At 43.0% G+C, this 19509-nt stretch overlaps 2 protein-coding genes across 2 annotated transcripts; both read left to right on the top strand.

The window, feature by feature from the left end:
* Positions 1-414: 414 nt before the first annotated feature.
* LOC310987313 (P2Y purinoceptor 4-like) lies at positions 415-1458 on the top strand (the record flags this gene model as incomplete). Its single annotated transcript, XM_083973510.1, has 1 exon — positions 415-1458. The coding sequence occupies exon 1, from the start codon at positions 433-435 to the stop codon at positions 1456-1458; it is 1026 nt and encodes a 341-aa protein (XP_083829636.1). The 5' UTR covers positions 415-432.
* A 1099-nt stretch (positions 1459-2557) lies between these two features.
* slc17a6a (solute carrier family 17 member 6a) lies at positions 2558-11615 on the top strand (the record flags this gene model as incomplete). The annotated part of the gene is made up of 12 exons (XM_083973263.1): positions 2558-2649; positions 4076-4331; positions 4662-4780; positions 5758-5872; positions 6911-6998; positions 7238-7324; positions 7760-7902; positions 7990-8139; positions 10294-10426; positions 10520-10630; positions 10724-10851; positions 11286-11615. 12 exons carry the CDS (start codon positions 2558-2560, stop codon positions 11613-11615), a joined length of 1752 nt encoding a protein of 583 aa, XP_083829389.1.
* Between the last annotated feature and the right edge of the window lie 7894 nt (positions 11616-19509).

Below are 19509 nucleotides of genomic sequence, written 5' to 3'. Positions count from 1 at the left end.
AACACTGATAGCTATGCAGTGTTTGTTCACACTGGTGGGTGTGTTTTACACCAAAATATGCTGGCATGGTTGCTGCACTTGGCACACTGCTAAGCCTCAGTAACAAAGACATGGGAAACATTCAAGTTCAGGTAGGTTGTCAAGGTTCACTGTGATTTTATCTATCAGACAAAAATAGATTATATGGAACAGAAATGGTTTCTCGCAGCAAAGCATAGTTTAGGTTTAGTATTTTCTTCTATAATGTGTAATATAACTTGTGACCCACGTATATATGGAGATAGGTTAAGTGAAGCTTAGTTTGCATCAGAAGTCTTTGCCTGTCACAACTCCTGCTGAACTTCTGTGCCCATGACCATCATCCAGCCTCCAGAGGAAGCTCTCTGCGCCCCGGACATGCATCGTGGGTTACCGGTGGTCCAGCACCTTGTGATGCCCTCCTTCTTCTTGGTGGTGCTGATCCTCGGGCTGCCCCTCAACCTGCTCTCCCTGTGGGTCTACACCCACCGCCTGCGCCGCTGGACCCGCAGCACGGTGTTCCTCTTCAACCTGACCCTGGCCGACACCGCCTGGCTGCTGGCCCTGCCCTTCCTCGTCCACTACCACCTGGCCGGGCTCTCCTGGAGGCTGGGCCAGCCGCTCTGCGTGGCCGTCAGGCTGCTCTACCACAACTACTTCTACCTCAGCATCTTCTTCGTCACCTGCGTCAGCGTGGACCGCTACCTGGCCATCGTGCACCCGCTGCGCTCCCTGGTGCTGCTGGGCCGCAGGAGGACGAGCCTGCTGTGCGTGGCGGTGTGGGCGGCCACGCTGGTGCTCAGCGTCCCTGTGGCTCGGATGACCGTGGTGCAGACTTGCCCTGGGAGCAACCGCACCGTCTGCACCCTGTATGTGCTCCTGAGGGACACCGGGCAGAGCCTCCCCTACTCCCTCTTCTGCTCCATCACCGCCTTCCTCCTCCCGCTGCTCTCCATCTGCTACTGCGGCCTCCGCAGCGTCAGCGAGCTGCGCCGCCGCTCGGACCCGCGCAACAAGCGGCGGCGGCTGCGCAGGGCGCTGAGCGCTGCGCTGGTCCTCTTCGCCTTGTTTTATCTGCCCTACCACCTGAGCCGCAACGCTGCCGTCGTGATGCGGGCGGTCTACCCGGACGACCCCGCCTCCTGGGGGGGCCCGGACCTGACCTTCACCCTGGAGATGTCTCTGTGCAGCCTCATCACCTGCGTCAACCCTCTGTTCAGCTGCTTCATCGGCCGCCAGTTCAGAGAGGAGTTCCGCTTCACTTTCACAGCCCTGCTCTCCCACTGCCCGGGCACACAGGTGGCCTCTGTCATCTCCAAGAGGACCCGGATGACGGTGATGAGGAGGAGGAGGGGGAGGCCGGGGATGTCCACTGTTGCACCCGTGTGCGCATCATCGACCGCACCTGCATCCGCACGACCTGTGGAAAATGTAAATTAACATGATCAGCTATAGAAAACCTTCATGTTCTCTGTTTAATAATCTGCTTCCTCTAGTTTACTGAATCAGATAAAAAATCATCTGTAACAATGTTGTCTAGTGTATTTTATCTCATCTCATCTCAGTTGGTTTGATCTCAACTTCCTTCACAACACTGCCTCTGCGTGGCTGACTGCGCATCCACTACTCCACAGCAGCAACTCTGACTTCCTTTTGAATGTCTGAAATCACAACTTGTTAAATTAAGCAAAAAATAAAGCTTTATTTTATGTAGCCTACTTTTTATTTTATTTCATGTGTTCCAGATGTTGTAAATGTCTATTCCCCAGAAGTAACCGGATGTGGAGGGGTGGGGTTGGGTGGTGTAGGGTGGGGGGTTCATTGCTTTGTGCCCGCTGCAGCAAGTGATTTATGGGCGGTCGGAGCTCATCCTTAAAATAATTTTCAACTCGGCTCGATGAGAGTGAAGGAGAGGGGTCAGGCTGTAGACAGTCGTCGCCGTTAACTGGCTTTTTGATCGGTAATTGAATGAGAGGAGAGGAAGAGGAGAGGAGAGAGGGGAGGGAGAGGAGGGAGGAGCTGCTGACAGGTAGACGAGCTGTGCGCTGTCCGCGGTGCTGAAGCCTCCTCCGGCTGCAGCCTCACCGCCACGGAGATCCTCACCTCAGATAAAGAGCCCGGAGCTCCGCTAACCTGCACCGGCTGAAGGCTTCTCCACGTCTCCGACCTCGACTCCTGTCAGAATCTGAACGATTGAATCCACTTTTATTTTTTTATTTCTATTTTTTTTTAACCCTCAGTTTGTCTGTTTGCTATCGCTGGCTGGATCTTAAGATGGCACTGCATGGATTAACATTGCGCAAGGCAGAAGCGGACTTATTTGACTGCTGTTTTGTGACTGTGGAAGCAGCTCTCTCAGACTGAGCGTCTTTCTCCATTTTTCTGGCTCATCTTTTTTAGGACATCGATACTTTTGTCTGTTAAAAAGAAAGACACGCATTATATCTGGATTAATATCTCAACAATATGCGCATTAATACTGCACTTCCATTTGTTATAGTATTGTAGATTTTTATTTTAATTAAAAGAAAAATAATATATGGATATGGAGCCAGGCAAGGAGAAACCTCTCCCTACCTCTAAAGAGGGGATAAAGCAACTCGCAGGAAAGGCCCTCGGGGGTCTGTACAGGTAAGAAGAAATCAGCATTTATGTCTTTTAACCACAGAGTGGGATGTGTCAGAAATTAAACAGAAAAATATCCAGATGATAACATCGCACAGTATAGGCCTGAAAAAATGTGCTTTCAAATGTGCTCATTCTTGAATTAAAATGAAATCACAAGGGGGAATCTGGTGTTTCTGAGCTGGATCGCGGACAGGATGCTGGAAGCGGAGTCGTGTGGCCCGAATATTTAAGGATCAGATATTTCCCTGGAGGACGATCCCCTCCACCAGCAGCTGTGGGTGTTTTTTAATAATTAATGAAACAGAGCGAGTCGTGACACAAGGTCGGAGGATATCTATTACCTTATGTATCCATCTGTATTAATTCAAGATCGATGGACTTCATAGCAATAGACTCCCTATATTTTTTATGGTGTCTAAATGATGCCTGATGACTGACTGCAAAGCAAACACAACCTCGTTTTAAAATCACAGCAGGGGGGGAGGTTGGCTGCAGAGGAACTGTGTTTAATATGAATAAAAAATTGAATTGCTTTAATTCATATTAGATGTGTGAATGAAGACGATCAGTTTTGTTTAATATTAAAGCAGAAAATCAGAAAACACGAAGCATTTTCCATAGCTACACATATTTTAGGTGATGGTGAGTTTTTTGGTTGATTTTTTTGGTGGTAAAATGCCTCTCAGCTGTTGAACTTGATTGTGAGGTGCAGCACAGGAACGTGACTCAAAGCTGTGACTGGAGGAAGAAGAAAAGAAAAATCTGTGGGTTTGATTTGAGCTGTAGCAGGCCTGATAGTGAGGCCTTCACATTTCAATGTTAGGCTTTTAAATGAATCACAGTTATTGTTATCATTATTTCAAAATGAAGAAACCCCGAGTGTGAGCCAGATCAAAAATACCAACACCTCACTGATGAGAGTGAAACAGTTTTTTTCTTTTTTGAAAGAAGCAAAATTAACTACAAACAACGGTGATGCTGATGTTGCTGCAATGCGGTATCAAGGTCATTTTCCCTTCGTTTGCCAACCAGCGTTTTCTTATCCAGACACAGAGAAGTGGAGAGAGAGAGAGAGAATGAATGAAATGAAATAAAACGGTGCAGGCTTTAAAGGGCCTGTGCCAAAGGAAAAGAGCAAAAATGAAGATTTAAGGCCTGTCGATGTAAAGATGGAACTCGTTTTTCTATGATGAAGCTTCAAAACGCCTTAAGGATGTAATGTGTGAATACATTTAGAAATAGATTTATTCCTGGTGCTGTTTTGCAGAAAATCAACGAGATCTCTCATTAGCTATAGTTTCCACTTGGTGCCTCCTCTTTTTAAACCTGCCTGCATGTTTCAATTCAGAGACTATAATAAACCTTTAAAAAGAAAAAAGGAGCATGCAAAAATATGTAGTAACGAGCGTCTAATCGGCTTGTGGTGCAGGAAGCTTGAGAAGAAGCAGCAAACAGGTGAAGCCATCGAGCTGACGGAGGATGGGAGACCCAGGGAGGACCAGGAGCGGAAGGCGCCGCTGTGTGACTGCACATGCTTCGGGGCCCCGCGCAGATACATGATCGCCATGCTGAGCGGTCTCGGCTTCTGCATCTCCTTCGGTATCCGGTGTAACTTGGGTGTGGCCATCGTCAGCATGGTCAATAACCACACGATCCATCAAGACGGCAAGATCATCGTCTTAGAGGTGCTTGTAAACCCCGCCCCCTCACGTTTGATAGGAGATGAGGGCCAGAGCCCCTTAGATTGAAAACCTGCACAGCCCCAGTCTATAACTGAAGTTTAGAAATAAGTGTGAGATGTTTGATTTGTAATTTTCATTCATAATTTTCCTGAAAATTGGTTGTTGTTGGGTTTTTTTTCTTGACCGATCCCCTTAATATTAACATATCAAATTAAAATGTATTTCACATTTGGAAAAGAGGCTTCATGCACATTCTTTTTTTTGGGCCCCAAAAAGGAATTAAATGTGTCCTTATTTTTTCCATTTTCTATTTTTTTTTTCTGTGTCTGAAAGAAAGCGAAATTCAACTGGGACCCAGAGACTGTAGGGATGATCCATGGCTCCTTCTTCTGGGGCTACATCGTTACTCAGATTCCAGGAGGGTACATCTCCTCAAGACTGGCTGCAAACAGGTGCAAAAAAAAGACTTCTTTTTTCTCTTTTTCTTTCATTTTTTCCAGAAAATAAACGAGGAACAAATACAGCAGGAGGGGTGAGATGAGGAAATGGTTTCTAAATATTTGTTCCCCCTGTGGCGGAGGTGTCCCTGTTGAAATCTAAAAAAAAAAAAAAAAAAAAAAAAAATGGAAATGTGGGTGTAGCCTAATATTTGCGCTGGCCGGTCACATGGATGAAGAAAGGAGTGTGACCTCCCGGCAGATAAAGTGGGGATTTGGCTGATGCCCGCCAGGCGTGCCTCCTCATGTTAATGAGCTCCCACGGGACGACCACGTCTAATCCTTTATATTCAGAGGCATGGCAACCACACCAGCCAAAGCCCCGTGTGCAATGTGCCTCTGAGTAATGATTGTAGTATGATTTCAACAGCACAGACTGCATGTAGCACTAGAGCACCTCACCAGCAACTGATTAGTCAGCTACTATTAGAGAGAATGAGGGAAAAAAAAAAAAAAAAAAAACGATTACAAGAAAAGTCCAATTTAGAAAAGCATGAGACACTGCAGGAGGAGACAGGCTACAGTAGGATGAGGTCACAGTCTGTGTACATTAACAGTGTAGGGTTGGTAGAGAGCATCTCTCTACCAAGGGAAATGGAGCCTAAATAAGATGCAAGATGAAGAGCTTCATCATGCCAAGTCAGCTGAGCCCACTGACGCCTTCTGCTGCAAACACCTCCTGTCTTCACTCCCCTGGAAACTGAATAACTGCCTGTTGTGTGTGTGTGGCATCCAATTAGCAGTGCTTTATCCTCCTCCTCAGTGTTTATTATTTCCACTGTGTAGTAAAGAATTATAAAATGTACTGTAATGCTCTGTAATGTTTAAATATCTATGACATATTTGAATCTGATACATATTGCTGCAATTTTATGCAATGATTTTGTTTCGATAACATTTTGACAAATAATCCCAACACACTGTTCACCCAGAGTTTTTGGGGCTGCCATCGTGCTGACATCCACCCTGAACATGTTCATTCCCTCCGCTGCCCGGACGCACTATGGATGTGTCATCTTTGTGAGGATATTACAAGGGTTGGTGGAGGTACTGTTGCATTGTTTGCCCATCAGATCTTGACCTTTTAAAAGACTCAAAAATGATGCCTCATTATCAAGCCTCGAGCTGAACTCAAGACCTAATGAAATTGTCCGGACATTCAATATTTAACCACGTTTTACAGAAACCCTTCTGTCTATACTGAACATCTCGGCTTTCTACTTGAATTTGCTCTGGGAAAAAAAGGAGCCTATTATATTATACTGCACACAATTGCCAGATTAGTCTGCAAACAGCAAACAACATGAAACCCTGAATAGCAGGGACTTTGAATATTGGTTTACCTGACCGAAACAGCATCATGTTCGCATAGAAACAAATGGAACAAAAGGTATAAAACCCACTTGATACAGGCAGCTACCACAGCTCAAAACAAAGGACATGATTTCAGAGAGAGATGCTATTATGGGACTGAAGGTCATCCTCTTTTGTTAGTTTCTTTAGCTGCGTACTGTCTTTTCAATAGCAGCTCATGACCATCAGAAGTGGAGCGAGTCGCCGGTGCTCAGCAAGCGTCAACTTATTACTGCAAATTAAACATTAGCATTTCAGGGTGTCTCCCACTGCAAGCCCCAGCAATTTGTGTCTATCAATAGTTGATTGTATGCCACTTAGTGTGTAATGAAGATTTAATGGGAGCAATTCAGTTTTCTTTTCTCCTTCCATGAAGTGAATTTGCACCGACTCACACCTAACCCATTAGTCTCTATTAGAAAGGTCAGGCCCGATGCATATCAGTTTGTTTGTTATTAACTACAATTTGTCTTGTGCGTCTTTGGCAAATAAGGAACAGACTACGTCAACCAAGTGGAATAGCTTCACATTATATAAATTGCTATTGAGTAAAAGTGAGAAAATTGATATGGATTTCATTGATGAATTTAGAGAATAAAATGACTTGTGCAGTTATATGACAATTATCAGACATGAATCGAGGAAAAATATGTTGAAGTTACGTGTTCAGATATTATTCAGATAATCTGATCAGATCAGAGAGTGACTGTGATTTCATTTGTCATCACACAGGGAGTGACTTACCCAGCCTGCCATGGGATCTGGAGTAAATGGGCTCCGCCGCTGGAGAGGAGTCGTCTGGCTACCATCTCCTTCTGTGGTACAAAGTCACACACACACACATATATACTGTATAGTTGTGTTTCTGTGGAAATGTCAGAGCGGCTCATAAGTGATACAGAGATTTTATCATAACAAAATTGCACACACAGAAATTATGGTTTCCAATGACAAAATATTTCTCCTAAAATGTGTGTAAATGTGTAGTGAACACGCTGCGACTCTGAGTCAGCAGCCAGGATCACATTCTGCCTGGTCATGATATTGTGTCTTGTTCAGGGTCCTATGCTGGAGCAGTGATAGCCATGCCTCTGGCTGGGATCCTGGTCCAGTACACAGGATGGTCCTCTGTCTTCTATGTGTACGGTGAGTGTCCTCTTCATAAGTAATTTTAGTAGTATTTGTATATATCTTTATTCTATTCTTTTATATAGTATGTGTATTTATCGTATACGGTATGCATATTTCCTTTTTGTATATATGCGTATCTTTTGCACTAGAATATTTTAATTCATTCTATTTTATTTTATTTTATTTTCTTATTCTATTCTATTTTTGGTACTTTTATGTTTGCACCTGACACCAAGACAAGTTCCTCGTGCTGTAAACTGACCTTTACTGCTCTTGGCAATAAAACAGTTCTGATTCTTATCTGATTCTGATAAACACCTTGATTGGACTACAAAATCTTTATACGGTTTATTTAAATAATAAAAAAATGTATCCACTATTATTTTAAATGAGATTCAATCAGCCTGACATGTTTGATTCTTGACTGCATTGCTCTAATGGTGTGCTCAGGATCCTTTGGGATTGTTTGGTACCTGTTCTGGGTCTTAACGTCCTATGAGAGCCCAGCGGAGCACCCGACCATCACCGACGAGGAGCGGCGTTACATCGAGGAGAGCATCGGCGAAAGCGCCCAGCTGATGGGCGCCATGGAAGTGAGTTTTCCGTCTGCATCATGTTATCTGTGACACAACAACGCCAATTACTGCACGTCCAGCTGATCATCTGTTTGTTTTGAACAGAAATTCGGGACCCCCTGGAGGAAATTCTTCTCCTCAATGCCTGTCTATGCAATCATCGTGGCCAACTTCTGTAGGAGCTGGACTTTTTATCTGCTCCTCATCAGCCAGCCTGCGTACTTTGAAGAGGTGTTTGGCTTTGAAATCAGCAAGGTAAATAAACCACTGATAATTCCTGGGGTGAGCCCCCAAAATATCTTTGAACGCATGTGATAATGAACTGAGAATTTCCCAGGTATTTTTAATTAAATAATGACAGAGCAGATTGCTATTTATAGGGTTCTTAATATTCTGAAAAACAAGTACTGTATAACAATATTGTTGAAACATTCAGTGTATATTTTACAGTTTTAGTGTAAAGTAATGTATGTATATTTGTATGTTTTAATTCTAGATCTTGACAAAAATATTATTTTGTTTGTTGCAGACAAATACACTGTTGGCCATAAAGTTGGAATACTTTTTTTTTTTTTTTTTTTTACTTCTCCTCATGAAATGATTTTGACAATGTGATTTATTCTTGATAGATCAAGTGTTTGGCTTCTCAAAACTGGTAAATGGGATTCAGTATCTAATCATTGCACCTGGTCAAAGGTGGTTACAGATGTGTATAAACAGGAATAAAGAGAGGAATGTGTCTGAAAACAAAATTATTCCAACTTTATGGCCAACAGTGTATTAGTATAAACCTACAACGATAAGCCGGTGCATATTCTCATTTGTCCAGGTCATAGTATTTCAAAGGAGGTTAAATCGAAAGCAACTGGACTTAGTTATTTGTCTAGGAAGACGTTTCACCTCTCATCCAAGAGGCTTCATCAGATGAAGCCTCTTGGATGAGAGGTGAAACGTGAGAGGTGAAACGTCTTCCTAGACAAATAACTAAGTCCAGTTGCTTTCGATTTAACCTCCTTTGAAATACTATGACCTGGACAAATGAGAATATGCACCGGCTTATTGCAGAACAATTTGGGGTGGCTACCCTTAGAATGGTGCGGGAAGATGAAGCCTCTTGGATGAGAGGTGAAACGTCTTCCTAGACAAATAACTAAGTCCAGTTGCTTTCGATTTAACCTCCTTTGAAAAACTACAACGATAAGTTTATGTGGGTTTGAGTGGTAGGAAACCTCCCAGAACAAACCAGTGCAGCACAATTATGGACATCGTAATTCTTCTTGTGTGTGTTCTTGCTTTGTTACAGGTGTGAATGCAAAGTCACCAAGAAATTATATTTATATGTAGCTAAACTGCAACTGTATATTGGAAAAAACAGATCAAAGTTTTCTCTTGAGATATTGAGGATGTGTTGTCACCTGTGCAGATGCTGCATTATTGAAGTTTTGTGTAGTCATGGTCAGGTCTTCAGGGTAGGGACAGATTGCGATGAAAACTGTGGATGTGAGCCTGGTTCCTGGTCTTGTCTTCTTTGTACGACATAATCCAGCCCATCCTCCTCTAGCCACCAGTTCTAAACAGAGACATGGTTGGTTCTTGTGGATCACACCGTCAGCAATGTTTCAACAAATCCACAGTTGTTTTAGTTCATTGATAAGAGCAAAAAGTGGTTAAGAGTGTGATCTCTGTAGTTGCGTGCACAGTCGATGACAATGTAAAGCCACTTAGGCTCAAGTGTGTGCAAACCGTCGGTTTAGAGCTGGTGAACCATGGACCCTTCTGTTGTTCTCAGTTGTGACATTGAACCTAACATGATATTGATTGATGAACATTTGACAGCCTGCAAAGCCTAGTGCAGAGAGATACAGCTGAATTATACAGAATATGGTCCCATCTAAAATGAAATGAAGAACTACAGTTTAAATGAAATGTCTGCTTAAATTTATGAAATTACTGAAAAATCGGTTTCAGATGAATGGGATTATATCAACATATTATATTATTATTATTATTGTTATTATTATTACCATTATCATTATTATTAATGACAAAGATTGTTGTTTTTCATAAAACAACAATCTTTGGAGATTATGTGTAATTTTACAATGAATCGCTGTAGAAAGTCTGGTTGGGTTAGGTTACTCTGGTGAGTGCTCGTGTCCTCCTAACGACAGGGTCCAGACAATCTTACGAATGCCACAGCGTTTGCCCTGCTGTGAGAGTTCGAAGCATGAATCAAGCTGCTTTGGCAGCTGTGATTCAGCCTCAGGATGAGCCTGTGGCTGCGCTGTGATTACTGCAGGTGAAATATTGCTCTCATGTGACAGTGGAGTCAGAGGTAGAATTGCAGACAAAGATTTGTCCTGAGACGGAGAGGCCACTTGTTGTGACAAGTGTCTGATCGTTCCTCAGGTTGGAATCGTGTCGGCTCTCCCTCACTTGGTCATGACCATCATCGTGCCCTTAGGAGGACAGTTAGCGGATTACTGGCGGACCCACAACATCATGTCCACCACTACGGTCCGGAAAATCATGAACTGTGGAGGTGAGGCTTCAACAATCGGGTCTTTGTTATTATCATGATAATCTATAAATATCTATCATCAGTGAGTCAGCTAACTTGTTCTGCTGTTTTCAGGGTTTGGGATGGAGGCCACTCTCTTATTAGTGGTTGGTTATTCTCACAGTAAGGGGGTGGCCATCTCTTTCCTAATTCTGGCCGTGGGATTTAGTGGATTTGCAATATCAGGTGAGTCTTACATCACTGTATTCAAACTCAAACTCTGCCCTGCCTCTGTTTAAATGAACACCAAACTCTGATTATTCACTCTGTTTGCTCTAGGTTTCAATGTCAACCACTTGGACATCGCTCCTCGCTATGCCAGCATCCTCATGGGCATATCCAACGGAGTGGGTACCCTGTCAGGAATGGTCTGTCCTCTAATAGTGGGAGCAATGACAAAGAACAAGGTGAGTCATTTCTATTCATGCAGTGGTGTGAATATTAGTGCAGAGTCAGGCTGAGATAGCATTTATAGTCCCTGAAATCAGGGTTTAGAGTTCAAGTATGCTCATTAATGCTAAATATCGGGTATTAAATGTGCAATAATCAAAAGAGAGTTAGCAAGAAATAATATTGTCAGGAATCAATATTAATCCTAAAAGTTTAGTCTGCTTCATCAAGTCTATTGTAGGTGTGGTTTGATCAGATCTGATTGATAGGGACCTGTCTTTAGATTTTAATCCAGATGTTTCCAATTGCTCTGACACAAACACAAATCATGATCATTTATGTAAGAAAAAAAGACAAAAAAAACAACCTTCAAGCTTTATCAGAAAATGTTGTTTCTCATGTCTGGCCCCACTGGCTTTAAATAAGAAACCTCACCCTCCTCTGTCCTTAGACCCGTGAAGAGTGGCAGTACGTCTTCCTCATTGCCTCCCTCGTGCACTATGGGGGTGTGGTGTTTTATGGGATCTTTGCGTCCGGGGAGAAGCAGCCATGGGCCGACCCAGAAGAGACCAGCGATGAGAAGTGCGGCTTCATCGATGAGGACGAGCTGGCCGAGGAGACGGGCGACATCACCCAGAGCTACGGCGCCATGGGCGGCCCGGCTAAGAGCTACGGGGCCACGGCACAGCTCAACGGAGGCTGGGTGCAGGACTGGGATAAGACAGAGGAGTATGTACAGGAGCCGGCGGGAAAGATGTACGCTGAGCGCGGCTACTCTTAAAACCAGACAGACAGCTGTGGTGAGTCTGTTTCCAGAAAGAGACTTCCCATCACAGATTGCACAAAAAAACATTATATTAGATATTTAAACCCATTCCGTGTATTACTAGTTTCAAAAAGCCAATGTAAAGAAATAGCTAATGGCAATGCAGAACAATCCATATTAGATTCTCACATGTCTCCCACCACATGTACCTACTGTAGAGCTTCACTATACAGATAGCGGTCGCAAAGAAAACTGCAGGCCTATGTTGTACTTCTTAGACACCCAAACCTCATCAATCTACTTGAACAACATGAGCCAGATGACACTGCAGTTGACCATCATATAGGATCTTTCTCTGAAACACCACTCTGATTGCACTGAAACTATAAGTATTCTAAAAACAAGGATCTATTCTGTTTCTCAAATGTGTTTTATGTACTGTATATACCTGTATACTGTTTCTGTGAGACTATTGTGGATTTTGGGTCGTTGATCTGTGTGAACATTACTATAAAAGGCCATATTTTTCATGGACAGTACCTTTTCAGGGAGATGTCTGCTTGCAAAAAAGGTCTTCTTCTTCTCGAGCGAGGCCTATAATACACTATAAGACAAAAATAGCGTGAGTGAAGTTGAACTGTAGAAGTTTTAGTGTGTGTTTGTTGCATGAATTTGCTCAGATCAATGTTACAGATGCAGCCGCCTCACAGTCACCGATAGTCCCCATTCAGCCTCCTGCTTTGTTCTTAGATAAGTGTCTTCTGCCATTATGACTAATAAAATGAACTTTAATAATCAGGTTCTGGCCGTGACGTGAGACAAATCAAAAAGAGTTTTGAAGGCGATTGCTCAGAAGACATTGTTTATTGATGTTTGGTGTGCCCTGCAATAAATTCTGTGTACCAGCCGCCACCCATCACATTCTGTTTTGTAACGTAACACTGGCTTGCTGTATCTAACTGTAATTGTTTTGGAGTCATGTGATGATCAACACTAAGGTGTGTGTTTTACTAAATTACTAGTGTCTGGAGAATCCAGCTTTAGTGCTCATGATGCAGGACATGTTGTTGCATTTTGACAGCGGGGAATGCAATACTGTATATGAACAACCAGGTTTTGTGCTCTCTTGGTGTTTCTTGGTTGTTCTCATCGTCACCAAAACGTACTTTATTGACACTTTGATATTGTCACGTTTGAGTGGACCACATGAATTAATAGATGGCTCTTCCACCTGACTTTATTTGCTCTTTGAACACTTTTCTTTGTTTGCTGTATGGAATCTGCAAGGATGTTTAAAATATATGAATATTTAAGAATGTTTAAGATGACCAAAAGATGCTATTACGGCTTTGTGCCTGAAATTTATGTAAAACAGATAAATGTGATTTTATGGCTTCTAATATTGTGTTTAATGAAGAGGTATGTTGATGTCAAAAAGGTGTTATAAAAAAATTACTCATATCATTTTATAAAAAAGAAAAACAACCAAAAGTCATGTTTTTGTCATTCTTAGTCGTTGTTGTGTATTGATGGGATTTACTGAGCTGCTGCAAGAGGAAATATTTTCTCCAGCCATTCAATGGGAGGGTTAGACGTCCCCAGAGACTGGGCGCAGACTACCTGACCAGTTACACACCTTCTCCAATCAGTGTCGCGCCTCTCCTCTCGTTCCCATGTTTCTCATTAGTGAATCAATGACGGTGGTCTCTGGAGTCCAGGGGAGAGTATTGGACACCGCAGCATGGTAATTGCTAAAAAGGAGGAGGAACAGGGATGTTAATGCTATTACAGGAGCTTACATCCCTACAAACCATCTTCGAAAAGAGTCCTGACTTTAATATGCAGCGTAAAATCGGCTGCTGAGGTGCCATGTAGGTGCAGACAAAATGTGACGAGCCCATTAAATCTCCCAGCAGCATCTCACACCTCTCTGACTTCAGCGGGAGAAAGAAAGTATCAGAGGCTCAACACTAAAAAGAAACACACTGTGAGAAAGTAAGGTGTGTAATATGCTGTATTATATGTGCGACACACGCTGTTTTTCCTGTATGTCCTCCCCTTTTTTCTTTTTTTACACATCTCAGGTCAGCAGTGTTATGTGCAACACGTTCAATTACTGACCCAGCTCCTGCATTAAATCCAATCAAGGGACAAATCAATACTGTTTAAATCCACAGAGCACTGCAGTTTTAAAACAAAGCTGCTCCTGGTGAAAGTTTAAATTCAGAATTAATGTTGGTGACAAGGAGGTCGAGGCCATCTTCATAGTCATCACTGTATTTTTTAGTTATTTGTTTTCCATACTTGCTTGAAGCAATAATGATCATAGAGTTTTTACACATAAGAAATCAAATCTCAGCCGACTGAGTGCAGCAAATTTACACGTTAATCAAATACCTGCATTGTTATCAATATTACCAATAACCATTATCAATGAACGCAAAGGGTCAATGTTTTTTTTTATTGTATGAAAGCAAAGAAGCAAGAAATAAGAAAGCTCTAATAAAATTGACAGTGAAACAGACTGTGACAGAGACAAACAAAGGAATAGTGTAGTGTTGTGTAGTATATACACTGCAATATGAAAACTGCACAATGAAATATTAAGCATTATAGAAATATGAATATACATATTTTATATATTGATCTAGATCTCATACATGCAGAAGGTACTGCATGTCAGTTTGTACCAGAGATACAATGATTTGTTGAATAATTGATCAGTCAATTGTAAATTTATCAGCAACATTTTATTTAGACTAAGTTGTTAAAAATACAAATGTGATTATTTCAGAGGCTGAATCACAAGTGATAGTAAACCACGTTTTAGGCCACTGACTCATTGTTGGACATAACAAGCCGTTTGACTCAGACACTGCAGTTTGAGCTTTTGGAGATTATCATCATTTAATAGATATTTTATACAAACCAATGGGAAAAAGAAGTGTTTGAGAAAATCCACCAGATTCATCAGTACTGATAACACTCATTAGTTAGAGCCCATTTAGTTGTAGTGTGTCCACAGTTAAATGTGAGAAGTCAGAGGGGTGGAGAGTGACCAAGAAATGTGATCTTACTTCCTGTGGTGCCTCTCTGCTGCTCTGCAGTGTGTCCAGCACATGACAAAGTGCAGTCCATCACTGAGCTGGTGAATAATTCAGGAAAACATGGCGCCCCTCTCTGCAACGGTGAAGGGCTCGATGGTGTGTGAGACTCTGCATACATCAGACACCCTAAATCCTCCTGTATCTCCTCGCCTCTGCAGGTGGGAAACAGACAAAGAATGTCAATTTTCTAATGTGCGAGTCCGTCATCATCAGTCTGATCAGCTGCCTCTGACTGTGCAGGGTGGTTATATGCATATAAAACAAAAACAAAAAACTCTGCAGCCTTTTGCAAATGAACTTCCATCTCACCTGAGAGGAGTTGATTGACAGGTATGAAACACGTGGGGGCAGCAGCAGCAGCAGCAGGAGGAGGAGGAGTGGTGTCAGGTCTACAGTGGTCTTGTACTGTCTTGACTGACGCTCCCATCACAGGAAGCAGCTCCATGTCTGAAACACTTCCAGCAGCAGCAGTGGCAGCGATTACAATAAATCTCAGCCTCTCCTCCGATTATCTGCCCGGCTGAGAGGTTGAAACCATTAACGATCTCCTGCTGCCTGCTCTCCTCGCTCGCTGCACATGTTAATTTGACAGAAAACACAACGGTGTCAGCGGCCACGTGGAACATGTTTTCTCACGCCTAACCAGCCAGAGTGGTCATGGCTGTTGCACCGGTGACACGCCTGTTAAGATGCACATTAATCTGGACCAAATCTGATGTCAACATTTGGTTCATAGGTGGACATCCTCCCTGAACCTGTCAGTTATCTCTAGGCCCCCTCCTTCAATTTTTTTTTCCTATAGAGGCTTAGTCATTGTGATATTGTTGGTGCTTGTTTTGGGGTTTTTGTTTTTATTTCCGGTTGTGTAATCGTGGGTGTGAGTGAAGGGGGGGACTGAGTAGTTGTCAGTCTGTGGGGCAGGTGCAGTGTGGCTCCTGGGGGACTGTAATGGGATGAGGCACAGCCAGAATGAGTGTTTGATGACGGGGTTGCACTCCTCCCCCGGGACTCTGCCCTGCATGCAATTATCCTCCCGGTTCCTTCTCTCCCTTCTCCTCTGCAGCCCAGACTGTACACATCACTCTCTCCTCCCTCTGCCAGAACACCCTCTCGCTCACGACCCAGAAATCAACTCCCTCACACGCCCAAACGTCCAGTAATTACAACCCAAAATCTCAAGTAATTACTCTTTTATGACACCCTCCAGCGTGACATTACGCTACCTCAGGGCAATCAAATTTACACTCACCTCCCTCTCCCTGCTTCGCTAATTGCTTTATTAATGGAGAGCTTGCTGCCTCTAATCAGTTTATCTCACATGAAATGACATGTTATATGTCTCTGCTGTCCACCCACTGAATCAGATATTTTAGTCTGAATCTCTCAGAAAGCTCATGTATTTGCAATGAGTTTATGCTTATTATGCTCAGTATAAACACAGGGGGGAAAAAAACCTCTTCCTTTTTGTGAAATGCAAATGACGTCCACTGAAAAACATTTCCATCTTTCTTGGCTCCAAACAGCAACAAGAAATATGTGCTGCCATTAGTTTTTATCTGTGCTGGAAAATTTATTGGCACCAAACTTAGTTTTCATTCCACCCACAGTAACATTTTCAAACCTGCCATCTCCAGAGTGAGAATTGTATCTTCCCCGATCATCAGACGAAGGAGATTTTGCTAAATCCTCGACTGTTTTTCCTCCACTGAGCTGGTTTTCCTAAGGTTGCGCGTGAGGTAATCTATCACAGGTCCTTCCAGCTCCCCTCCCCCATATCACATTATGTTGACAGCTTCATAGCCTCCTCTCTACAGCACGCTCGTGTAGTATCACATACAGACAAAGGATGAGAGGCTGATAAGATTTCACGCGATACTCTCAGAGTCAGCCCCAGGCAGATTAAATCCTAATAGAATAAACAGATGATAAGAAAAAAATATTTGATCCACATGCCTTTTTTGCCACCATGCGAATGTAAACTGACATTTTTATGACTATATAATATATAAAGCGTACAGTAATCTTTCTTTCTGGGCTGCATCTAATTACTTCCATGATCAATAAGAATGCATTGTTCTGCCAAATAATCAATTAATTGTTTGGGCTATGTAACATCCTGGAGCCAAGGTGATGTCATCAAGTGTCTTGTTTTGTTAACGATTTAAGATAATTGATTTAATGTTAAAATGAAGAAAAGCAGCAAGAATCATGTTTTTTCTTCAAGGATTCATCAACAGTGATCGTCCCAGTTCTAGTTTTTGTTGTTTTTAGTTGTACCCACATGTAGTCGCCTGCTGTCCTCCCTCTCCTCTTGTCCCAAAATACAGAAGTGTCTCTGCAGCCTCAGCACCTCACCAGCTCGTCTGACTGTGCAGTTTTTTTTTAATGGGATGTCAGGCCACGAGGACGACGCGTAGATCTTCCATCTCCATCTTCACAGGCTGCGCCCACACTTGATAATACTCTGTAAAAACATTACACACATTAAAGCCATCTCTTCCTCACGGCGTCGCTGCGACACAAACCAAATTAAATTAGGCTGCCTGTTCCTCGGTGCGTGCCCGGTATCGCCGGCTGCTGATCATCAGCATCCTCTGGAGTGGGACACAGGTGTTCAGAGGGGCCCTCCTGCCTCTGTGATCCGTCACCCAAGGCCAGACAGGGGCCAGGCTGGATCGGCTTAGGCACGTGCCGAGGGAGGGCTCTACCTCCCCCCCTCCACCCTCCACCCTCCACCCCGCCCCTCAGAGGACTCCCTATTCACACCACCAGATGGGGGCTGGATCTGAGTTTTAATGAATGCTATCCTTCATTACCCTTTAGGAGCCGCAGAACAGCAGTCGCCCTCAGCACGTCTCACTGCAGTTTGTTACCTGGTGAGACAACAGCGCACTGGACATAAAGAAAACAAGAGGGTGAGATACAAGAGCAGGAAATACAGTATACACTTCAGTCATACAAATCTACCGCTTCTTTTCTTGCAGGAGGCGTTTTATTGAACAAAAAAGGGCTCGCGCACATCCAGAAATGGAGGCGTTTTATTCCCACAAACACTTTGCAATGCAGCCTGTAATTTACTAGTGCCTCACATCTGAATGGGCTGGTTTATATTAAGGAGCTGTGTCGACCTCCTGCTGTTTTGAAGTGACACAATAACACCAACCTGTAATTTCACATGGAGGTTAAGAGCAGGGGGCAGGACTGACAACAATAGCGTTTCCTTTTTGTTTCATCAGCAGTCACACATGTGGGTATTTATCCTATAAAATCATTTCTAGAATATGTTTTCAGTAAACAGCTGTAGCACTAAACTGTAGTATGCTGCTTGTCTTTTAATCTTCTCATTTGGAGTCTGACACCGCAGCCGCTCACTCGCTCTGCTGCCACTTAAGTGTGAGGCTGTGAAGATGAAGCGAGAAAGACAAAATTAAAATATAAAAAAAAAACTGTCAGTGTTCAATCCCAAATGCCAAATGTGCTGCTTGGTTGGATATTCTCATTAGTTTGTTTAATAAAACCATAAAAATGTCTCTGTATTAGTTCCTAAATACAAAAAAACAGCAGTCTTGATTACCCCACTGGCTCATTTCTGACCCACATGAAACACAATGAATTAGCATGCATCTATAACATGGGAGCAGGTGAGATCCGCTCAATCACAGTTGGTTTCCATCCAGCCCGATGCATATGTTCTTCATTGGATGGAAATAAATTGGTTGTGTACACGCTGCCCCTGACTCAGTGACCCTTGTCTGTCTCTACGTGAATTGCTTTTGCGGTGTGTTAAACGAGCCGTGGCCGTGTTGGTGTTTCCCTCCACGCGGCGGCCGGGGCTCTAATCCGCTGTCTGCCACAGTTATGTCACACACACCAGCTATTGTGGAGGGGTTTGATTGAAGACGCCAGATCTGACTAATTGATCCCTCGCCGCAAAGGTGCTGCTGGGACGCACGGGCCAGGGCTGAGATGTGTGAATTGGCAGGCTAGTCACATGACAGGCAGCGAGCCAATAAAGATTTTTAGATTCATACCGAGTGCAGCTTTGTTGTGATTGTGAAGAGCCGATACTGACAGATGGAGCGTGTGAAAAACTGAAAATGATTTTAGGTGTGTACAAATAGAGAAGGGAAAATTGGATTAGACAGTGCCTTTGCTTATCGCCATTTTCTCGCCTGTTGTCCATTAAAACGTTGTATTAAACTAATCTCTCTCTCTCTGCACATCTGCACACTGAGGAAAGAAATAATAAAAGATTTTTCAAAACAGCATCATCACTATGATTATTTGGTAGTAAGGTGAAATCTGTGACACTGAATGCAGCCTCTTCTTTCCAGAAACCAATTTAGAAAATGTGAACTATTTCACTGCCTGACAATTATGTGCTGTTTAATTCAGTCAGGTCGTGAGTTGCGGCTGATTACAAGGCAGCGCGAGATGCTGCCATCTGTCCAAACACTGTCAAACAACAACTTCAATTATCACCAGGCAGGCACACAGCTAAAATTTAACAACAGTGTTTATACTATACTGTGAGAATCAGGTGTATTGTATCTCCAGACCATCAGATGCAAAAAAAAAAAAGGGAGTATTTGAAAAACCTGAAGTAGTTTTTTCAAAGCCAATACATGTGTTAATGATGTGTAAGTCTGACTACGATTATATTTCACATTGTGGAAAAAAATGCATCATATGAATAATGCATAAGGAGTCAGAACAGAAACTGGACAACGTTGGAAAGTTGTGTGTTTTTCATGTATATTTTGTGTAACACAGGGACAGGTATGCTGATATGACACCTGAGT

Source organism: Trachurus trachurus (genome assembly GCF_905171665.1).
Source record: "Trachurus trachurus genome assembly, chromosome: 6".
NCBI lineage: Eukaryota > Metazoa > Chordata > Actinopteri > Carangiformes > Carangidae > Trachurus > Trachurus trachurus.
This window is presented reverse-complemented; position numbering and strand designations above follow the sequence as displayed.